The sequence below is a fragment of the Anoplolepis gracilipes genome, chromosome 3 (genome assembly GCF_047496725.1).
Source record: "Anoplolepis gracilipes chromosome 3, ASM4749672v1, whole genome shotgun sequence".
Lineage (NCBI taxonomy): Eukaryota > Metazoa > Arthropoda > Insecta > Hymenoptera > Formicidae > Anoplolepis > Anoplolepis gracilipes.
Genome location: NC_132972.1, coordinates 5,137,344 through 5,147,611, shown reverse-complemented (window position 1 = coordinate 5,147,611; position 10,268 = coordinate 5,137,344). Strand labels below are relative to the sequence as shown.

The 10,268-nt window shown below is 33.3% G+C and overlaps 1 protein-coding gene across 3 annotated transcripts; it reads right to left on the bottom strand.

The window, feature by feature from the left end:
• Positions 1–367: 367 nt before the first annotated feature.
• On the bottom strand, positions 368–9,979 carry Btbvii (BTB-protein-VII). 3 transcript variants are annotated; one of them, XM_072887642.1, is made up of 6 exons: positions 9,342–9,979; positions 8,221–8,567; positions 7,769–8,122; positions 7,489–7,621; positions 1,155–1,732; positions 368–718 (listed from the first exon to the last, which is right to left on the bottom strand). In XM_072887642.1, the coding sequence occupies exons 2-6, from the start codon at positions 8,530–8,532 to the stop codon at positions 449–451; spliced, it is 1,647 nt and encodes a 548-aa protein (XP_072743743.1). In that variant the 5' UTR covers positions 8,533–8,567; positions 9,342–9,979; the 3' UTR covers positions 368–448. The 3 variants fall into 3 exon arrangements, with proteins under 3 accessions (XP_072743743.1, XP_072743741.1, XP_072743742.1); XM_072887640.1 differs by lacking the exon at positions 9,342–9,979 and adding an exon at positions 8,978–9,286; XM_072887641.1 differs by lacking the exons at positions 368–718; positions 1,155–1,732; positions 9,342–9,979 and adding exons at positions 3,462–5,447; positions 8,978–9,279.
• Between the last annotated feature and the right edge of the window lie 289 nt (positions 9,980–10,268).

Below are 10,268 nucleotides of genomic sequence, written 5' to 3'. Positions count from 1 at the left end.
ATAAATTATACATGTTAAAAAAATAAAACTAGACTAAAAATAATGATGTTGCTAAAAGGCATAATATAATAAGAAAAAAACAAAAATTCGATATCCACAACTATAGACATGCAATGCCATGATCAATAGTATAATCGCGTTCTGCAATAATTTCATCTACTTCAACAATTATAGACGCTGTAAATATATTACGAAAATATATGAAGTCATGAAAAGTCTTCGTACTATGATACAAGTTTCATGATTCACATCAATCGTGATACAGGATGAATTGGTAACGTCACATGTTACACGTTGATGATGGACTCGTTACTTCATATCTCAAAAATCTTCACACATTTAAAGCGCGTGCTTAACACATAATCCGATAGGTAATCCGATTACTTATAAAACAAGGTACATTGTACTCTACGTACCTTAGGAGTACATAATAAATAGGAATAAAGAGTTAAACGGAGCTAGTTTTTGGTAAGGGTTTCAATTTGGAAATCAATTCGCGCCGCTGCTCGTGATACTCTTGGAAGCAGGGTACGATGCACAAATTAATCTGACATTCGGGACAGTGATACTTGGTCTTCCTACGGAGTATTCTGCCATGATCATCTATCGTGTTCCAACAATGATTGCAACCTAAAGCAGGACCCTGACGTAACACCGGACAGTGACCTAATCGTTGATCCCCCGTATTTTCACGAGACTCTCTGCTGCTACAGCTCGTCTAAAAAGTAAATATATTAAATTACGTTTACTTAAATCATCTGATGTGCATACAGACTCTATAATTTAAAAATAGATAATAAATTGAGCGCAGATAAAAAGAAATAAGAGAGAATTAATTGCAGTCTACTAATGTAAAAATAGATCTTTATAATAAATTCATGAAAAATAGTATCACAGTTTTATATCCAATTTTTAGAACGTACTTTTGGTCTATCATAAAATTAAACTGCATATACCCTCTCAGCACACATGTTCAAAAGATGTTTATAAAAGATTCACAGGATATTAAAATATGTATTTTAACATATGGATTCTATGGATTTCTTATAAACATCTTTTGAACATGTGTGCTGTTAGGCTATCAAGTCAGAATTAGTTTGAGATATTTCTTCGTGGAAATATTTATCTCGTTAGGATTAATCTGGAATATCTACCTGTGGCGATGAAGAAGTCCGCCGCAACTCCGTCGTCTTCACCCTCAATCCAGTGGAAGCACCACCGCTGCCAGTTCCCAGCTCAGAGGAAGTAGTCGGAGTCGAAGTCTCCTCGACTCCCTCTTCTTCCGTCTTGAGGATGGGCGCCGGCTCGATCACTATCGAAGGACTCGTGGTCCTGCCGGGCAATTCCGGATGCGAATGCTGTCGATGTATCCAGTAAGTCCCGGATGTGCTCGGTTGCTGACTGGATAGCAACGGATGTGAGTGTTGTTTGGTCAGGTAGGACGGCTGGGGTACCGTCAACAAGTTAGACGACGTCGTCGTCACCGTCAGCAAATTCGGCTGATTGACCAGCATGGTGTGCGGCGGTGGTGATATACGCGATTCCTCGAAACTCCTCGACGTCTGGGGTAGATTCAGTGTCGACGTGGCAAGATGAACAGAGGTCGAGACAATGTGAGGCGAGGAGCTCGCTTCGCCATCCGGTGACAGGTGACTCGGCTCCTTCTTCACTCGCGGTTGTCTAATCAGTAGCCGTGTCCTTTTCGTTACTGCTTGTGTCTTGCAATGAAGAACTATAATAATAAATAAATAGACTTTAATAAAAGAATCGATACATTATTATCAGCTAATTCCATTAAATAATTTTAGCTTTTTTATATATTATACAACGGATTAATAATTTTTATCGAAGAATTATTAGAGAAGTCTTGGAAATCTCTTAGTCAGATAGATACATATTAGTTATATATATACATCAATATACAAAAAATAGTATTTACAATAATAATAATAATAAATACAATTGTTCAATAATTCCAAAAAAATATAATGTATATAAATAAGAAAAACGTTATATAATTATTCTGTGATTGACATATAATTGCTTCTTCTTTAGTTGTACAGGTATCTTTGTAAAAAAAAGAAACATTTATTATTAACACACACGATTAATGAAGAAAAGAAGGTTGAGAAATATTGAAACAAATAAATGGAAATCTCATTCTTGTTGCAAACTGTTAGAATAATTTTTATTCTTTCAGAATTATTTTTTAATTGTTTATATAAGGGGTATATAAATGCTTCTTAACAGTGCAATTAACGGCTATTTTACTAGAGACTAATTTCTAACTTTAAACCACTCAAGTGTATATTTCTACGATCGTCTCGTAAAAAGTTGCTCTATCTTCATTCCGTTGTGACAAAAGAATCTTGAGTTTACAGAACCGCAAAAGTAAAAGTACAATCAAAATATCTTTCGATTATTTTGAGCGTTCACATTTTTTTGTATTCAATACATGCATTACTCTTTACTGTTCCGCGATTAATTTAATTATTACTTATACACAACAAATAGTGCAAATAAATAAAACGACAAATAATTTTCGCAAACAAAATTAGAAATATTAGTTTGCATTAAATTCATATGCATATATATATATATATATATTCCATTTTTTTATGTTCTAGTTTTATTTTACACAAGTTTAATGTTAAAAAATCTATCTCGTATATCTATCACATATAATATTTCACTAGAGAACTAGACTAATAAATTCCTTATTATAATTAAACATAACAGAAATACAAATGTCAGTGAAATAATGTAAATGTATACATATATTCATTCAATTACATTACGCTTTCTAAAGCTGAATTTCACATTATTTCACATTAAATTTACATTTCAAAACAACAGAAACTAGTTTCACAAAGTTTAGATTAACTTAATATATGGAATATTTAATATATCAAATAATTGCATTTGCTTACATTATTATTCAACGTACGTTTTTGTTAAAATAATTTTTCGGTATTGAATAAAAGCAAAATGGGTAAAAATATATGTGCAGATACTTGAAAAAAAATAAAAACTAATATAATGTAGCAAAATAATACATATTATAATATGCAACAAATATATATATATCTTAATTTCCTGTATATATATATATATAATATTATATATATCATAAAATTATAAAAAGTTAAACAAAATCCATGTGTATGTAAGAGGAAAATATATCTCTAAAAAGAGAGTCTACGACGATTCTCTCTCATATATTTGTTCAACATAGTAACAATTAATTGTAATACATGTATTGATAGATTATCTCCGTATGTGTGCATAATGTTAGTCTCGTACAATATACTAACACACGTGTGCAAATACAGATAACGCAATTTCTAATCATACGCTTTGTACAATCTCGTACAATTATTGTAGTTTCATTATTAGTTTCAGCAACATTTCATTTGGAGCATGAACGAATTCTAGATGATGCCCCAATTCTAGATGATATTAAAATCTTCAGCAATAATAATTCTAATGACGAAAACTAAAAATCGATAATCTGTAAATATGAGAAGTAACTGACAAGTGCGATCGTGTTCGTCTGTAAATCTGTTCATTTATCACATTGTAAAAATTACAGTTTGGATTATAAAGCGCGTATCAAAAAGTTCAAAAAGATTTTTAAAAAAATAAATATAAAGATATATATAATTAAGAAATATATATTTTACAAAAATAAAGAAAAAAATTTAATTTAAATAATTGAGTATTAATATAAATAATACATTTTCTGAAAGATCGCGCAGTTTCCTCTTACATTACAGATGATTCAATAAACTTAATCTGATTCTTTTTTAGCAAAGATTTGATTGAAGAAAAGAAAAAGACAAAAATATAGAGAAATAGATACAAAGTTAAAAGTTAGAAAGTTTTCAATTCTTTGTTCATTTCATAAATGTTATGAGATTAAAAAAATACGGGACTAGTAATGATTCACGAAATTTTCGATAAGAAAACAAAAGTTAAATATTTGAAATCGTCTATAACTAGAAGAAAGTACAGAGGACATTTGTCATGTGTCCTACACAAGTATGTATATAAAATATATTTAATTTAAATAATTGAATATTATATAAACAATAAATTTTCTGAAAGGTCGCGCAGTTTCCTCTTACATTACAGATGATTCAATAAACTTTGATTCTTTTTTAGCAAAGATTTGATTGAAGAAAAGAAAAAGACAAAAATATAGAGAAATAGATACAAAGTTATTTAAAAGTTAGAAAGTTTTCAATTCATTTGTTCATTTCATAAATATTATGAGATTAAAAAAATACGGGGCTAGTGATAATTCACGAAATTTTCGATAAGGAAACAAAAGTCGAATATTTGAAATCGTCTATAACTAGGAGAAAGTACAGAGGACATTTGTCATGTGTCCTATACAAGTATGTATATAAAATATACTGACTTATATGCATATGTCGACTTTGAGACTCGAATACTCAAAAATTTGTGGGTGCGTAGACGAAAAAAAATGTGAATACTAAAAAGCATTCCGTCTTATTTCCAACTCTCGAACTCGCGAAACTTTCACTAACACAAAAATCTTGGTAGATAGGATCAATTGTTTACAGGGAGCGGGATAAAGGGGAGAAAAGAGGAATAAAGGAGGGAAGAACGTAATACTTCTCAAGGTCGTCTATACAAGTGACTTTCCGGGTAGGATTCGTTTCACATGGCGTTGTAATTGACGCCGTGCAGATTGATCGGCATCGTGGTGCTCGGTAGCGCATAGTCCGTATGCCTGTCAATGTAACCGCTGAGCATCGTGTGGGGACTGTGGCTGGTCAGCATGGTGTGCGTGCTATGCGTGTTGTGCGTGCTGTGCGGAGTCGTGGGTGGGCCCATGGGCGTTGGGCTCTGCGATGAATTCATGGGTTGTGCCGGAGGGGGCTGCGACGGCGGCGGTGGCGGCGGCGAGGAGTTGACTTCTTGCTTAACGCGAGACTTGAGACTTGGCCGATTGTTCGGGTAGCCACGCTTCTTGTACTCGAGCCAGAGCGTTCGGTTGTTCACGCCAAACATCCTCGCCGCCTTGCAAAACCCTATGCCACCGTAACGTACGGCGTCCAACGCGCGTATAAAGTTCTCATCTGCCTGCGGATTAGTCGATCGTTTCCTCTTAATCGCAGTCTGCGGGCTGGCGCACGGGCTCTGACAGTTACTCGGGCACTGCGCCGATGGCGAGGGGCCGCCGCCCGACGACGACGACGCGTGCTGCAACGTCCCGTGGGAGGAGTTTGGATAGTTCGTCAGGGCGCAACTGGAACCAGTCGTGCTGGTACCAGAGTACTGATCGCTGATGGTTGAGGATGCTGTTATTTCGGGCGTCGTGAATGCCGACGACGCTTGGATCGACAGATTCGTTTGACACGAGGACAGAGCGAAACGTGTCGGATGATATGTGTGCTCCATAATAGTCCATTGTAATCCTGTAGAACAGACCGATTGATCTTTGGTCAGAGCACAGGAATTATCAATCCGCTGATACTTTGCGTATTTACGATTAAAGTAAATGGCAAAGAGTGAGAGTAATATGATCGCACAATATTACGAAATATTACGAAATATTACGATTGTAAAGAGTGAGCGAGAAAATATCCGATTCCGATCTATACTTGGATTTATTATTTTGACATAAGAATTTTAAAAGTCGTTCAATTTTGTTATAAATAATTTTTATGTATATCCCCATCAAAAAATTTATTTCACCTGTATATTACATAAAAATCAATTATAGATGCAATTTTTACATGATTATATTATGCCATTAATAACGTAACTTAAATTTAAACTATGAGAGAAGAATAATGTATAATATATCAGCATATCTGTTCATATAAAACAAGGCATACATAATAAATATAATCTAATTAAAAAAATAGTTTGTTCTATGATATATAGAAAAAACGATACTAAGTTCTAAGTAAGCAAAAGATGATAGATATTAAAAATAAAATCTTGTGGAAAAAAAAACGATATATATATATGAGCGTATTAAATATGGAGTTGCGGCATGGCACAGATACATTTTTAAGCACATCATTGTTTGAAATACTGAAATACATGTACGGAATTTGTTACATTTATAAGGCAGAGTATAGTGGCACACATACACACTCCATTAATGTAAAAACTCGGTATATTGTCCTTCTCCGGAAAAATAACATATTGTGTGCTATGTATCTGTGTACCATGATGATCTTCTTTCATGAATGAGAGAGAAAGAATCTTTTTCTTTTTGCACATTCGCATTATTATTATTATTATTGTTATTATTATTATATAAGTTTTAATTCCTGAAATTTCGCTCTATTTTCATGTCAAACGTCTGTTGATTCTCCTTGTGCAATACATTTAAACGCATCTGTGCCAGCATAATATAATGTGTGTAAACTTCGCTTATCGACATGCAATTTAAATACCCACCACAGTCAGTATATGCATAATTCAAATAACAATTATCGAATATATTTGCCGAAAGGGGAGGTGTCATGCAATTTGTCGAACTGTCGGATCGTTATGCATAGATTTACAATGCACAATTTAATAAGAAAAACCATATTATTAAACCTACAGTTAACTGCTCGCGCGTAACACGTTCTGTCAAATTAAAAATTGTCTTCAACTTTTCATATTATTTTCATATCAGTTCTATACACACGATTATCTCGAGTATAAACCTTAGATCAATCAATCTATTAAAAACTTTACCTCACTTCTTTTACAACAATGCAAAAACCTAAATGTTTTTTAAATAACCAAGTTCAAGATAAGATATGTACATACTCTAGATATGTATTTCCATATAGTTTTTCTTTTAATTCAATTAAGAAAAAATTAAAATAATCAAAAATCTAAAAATTATTATGTATCTCTGAAAAAAAGATAGTAAGAATGCTAAGAATGCTTTTTTCATTCTCATCATTTGAAGTATATAATAATATCACATATATACATATAAAATACTGAATATTAAATTATATAAAAATTATAGTTCTTCTGTCATATATTAGTTCTCTTATATATATTCTCATTTTTATATTATTTTCTCATATAATTTTTAGAAAAAAATTTTTTCCAAAATTATCTTTATCATTGATAAAATAAGCAGCACATGCTAAATATAAATAAATTATAATTTTATATGAAAATAAGAAAATACAGAAAAGCATATATGTATGTTAAAAAGAGAAACATATCTAAATAATATCTATCTGTATGCAAGAGAAATGAACAATTTCAATTCATAACTATGTTCAAAATTATGCATGCAGCATAAAAGAAAAAAAAGTAGTAAAAATATTCACATTTCTGGACTTTATACATTAATTTCTAATATATATATATACCCATTATATATATGTCCTTTATATTATTTGTGCATATATTAAAATATATGATTTATATTTTATTACGCTATAAAGGTATTGGATGGAGATTTCTAATAAACTAAGGTACAGTACATCTTACCTTGATGAGTGGGTGGTTGCGAAGAGACAGAACTTTGCGCAATGTTTCCTCCTGTTGACTGTTGACTCACGTCTTGAATAGAACCATCACTCTGGGCTGGTGTATTGGTAGAACTAGTTTCCATATTACTCATCTAAAATGAAGGAACGTCACATATTACCTCAAATTTATAATTTAAATTGTTTAAAAATTACAAGAACTTTTAACTTTTATAAAATTAAATGTTTTACATTATTCAGTTAAATATTATATAAAATATGAACATGTCATATTTACTTACAATTGATATTTGATCTTCATCAATACTGCCTTGAGATTCTGTGCTAGTATTTACCGGTCGCCTTATATTCTCTCCACTTTCTTGCGATGCAATTAAGGGTTCAGGTTTTACAATGTTAGTAGCCACTAGTGTTATTTCATTGATTTCTTCCGGCCTGTCGCCAGATCCAGATGTTGAGCCAGTAGAAGACTTCCGTAATCTTTTTCTACGAAAAGAAGGAGATAATGGAGATGGGCTGGGTGAGCAGGATTCGCCACGATCTGCTCCACCAGTTTCGCTACTTCCACTTGGCCATTTAGTTAATGACGCTGTATGCATTTCTGCAAGTCCTTTTATCTTTAAGTTTTCTGCCGTCTGTTAAATAAATAGTGTATTGTTTATCAAGTGTTTTCCATAAAATATGATATAAGCAGATTTTGTATGATTACTAATAATTAAAATATTTTTTTTACCTTTATAATAGATGGCAATTGATCTTGAGATATGTTTACTTCTCCATAGTACATAAAATCTACCATAATCTTGAGGTCCGAAAATTTGATGTCCTTAAGTATAACGATAGGATGCTGACAAGGATTCACTGTAAACAGTGACTGAAAGTATGTACTGCATGCTGACAGTACAACTTTGTGCGCCTGAATTTGCCTGCCTTCTGCAGCAAGAGTAACGTCTACTAAAGTCTCGTTATTTAATAAATTGGAGAAAACCGAGATAAAATTCGGTTGATGATTGTTCCAGCGCAAACAATACTGTTGCATAGACATCACGACAGAATAAGAATCTCTTTTGTAAAGTTCAACTGTAACATAAACAAAAAATGTGGTTAACATTATAGCTTTATAGTTTAAACTGTCTAGTAATAATTTAATTTAAAATTTATAAATATCACAAACAGTGATGATGAAATACTTGTCACAAATAAACTAATGTTTTACATAGAAAAATTCTCTCTAAATTTCACTCAACATATGTTATCTTGCATTAAAACTATATATTAAATAAAATAAAATTTAAAACCTCTCCTGTAGAATATAAATTACAAATTATTATGCAAATAAGTTTATTACGAAGGAGGAAAAATTTCACATGATCGTAAGCAATTTTTTTTTTTTTTTTTTTTATTTTAATGACGCAACTACGATAAGGATAGGAAAAAATCTAAACTAAGAAACAATCGATATAAAAATAAGTGTCCCGTAAATATATGACCTATCCATTCCCTCTGTTGCGAAAGCAACGCAGACAGGTGCGAAATGTCACACAAGACGACATGTCGCACCGTTGAGAAATAAGTATATGTATCGTAAGCTTCGCCGACGCCGTCGACGTCGATGTCGTTCAACATTCGAGGCAAACGACATTATCGTTAAACAACACGGTAAAAAAATCTCTTATTACAGTCTCTTCGCGCGGATCTAGCTTACGATACGATGACGTGAATTAAAAATAATGTTGATAATTATGATGACGACGTGCTGAGAGGAAAAAAAGAGAGAGAGCGAGAGCAAGAGCAAGAGCGAGAGCGAGAGAGAGAGAGAGAGAAAGACAGAAGAGAACGAACGATGCCACTCACTTTGATCGCGTGGAGCTTCGTTGCCGCGTAAATCGACACTCGATAGATTCGCCGGTCGTCTGTTCAAGGAGCGGCGCACCTCGCCACCATGGATCCCGCGACAAAATTTTCCACAACAGACCGATTGTGAGCGATGACGCTTGTGTAATTCGCGAGTGACGTCATGGGCGAGGGAGGGTTTACGCGGCGGCGACGACGAGGACGACGACGACGCTACCGCTGCCGCTAAAGCGGGGAGCCTTGCGACCGAAATTCACACGTCACGCGAGCCGAGCTTACTTGCCGCGCGCGACAAATGTCACGCACACACGTCGCGCGGAGGTAGGTATATTGCGTGCGCGATCGAAAAATACGCGAGATCTTATCAACGCGCGCGTCTCCTCGCAAAATCCCAACTGATCAATATAGCGGCCGACTGCCGCCGCCATCTGGCGAGCGATCCGCGTCAACCTGCGGAACGCGTACGGTTTTTCAAAGCTAGAAAAAAGAAATCGACGCACATATATAAGTGTTAGTTTCCTCAATTATATACCTCGAGACGATGTTTCACGATCAGCCTTGACATTTGTGTTGGCTGGTATAGATAAATATATGTATATTTCTATATACTCAAGTCGATTTAATGGTTATGTCGAGTAAAATTTCAAATCGCTGCAAAGATTGAAAAAAATTTAAACATTGCAAAAAATATTATATCTACAGAATATTCTATAAATAGGATACAAACTCATATTATACCGTGATCAAACATCTCAAGAAATTTTATTTAAGTTGACATAAAGTCGAAAAGCGTATTACATTTTGCTGTCATAAGAAAATAATATATATAATATATAGAAAAAAACTATTGTAATTTATTTTTATATATATATTTATTTATTTTATTTTAGATAAAGAACAAATTAAAGGCAATAGTTTTAAATATAA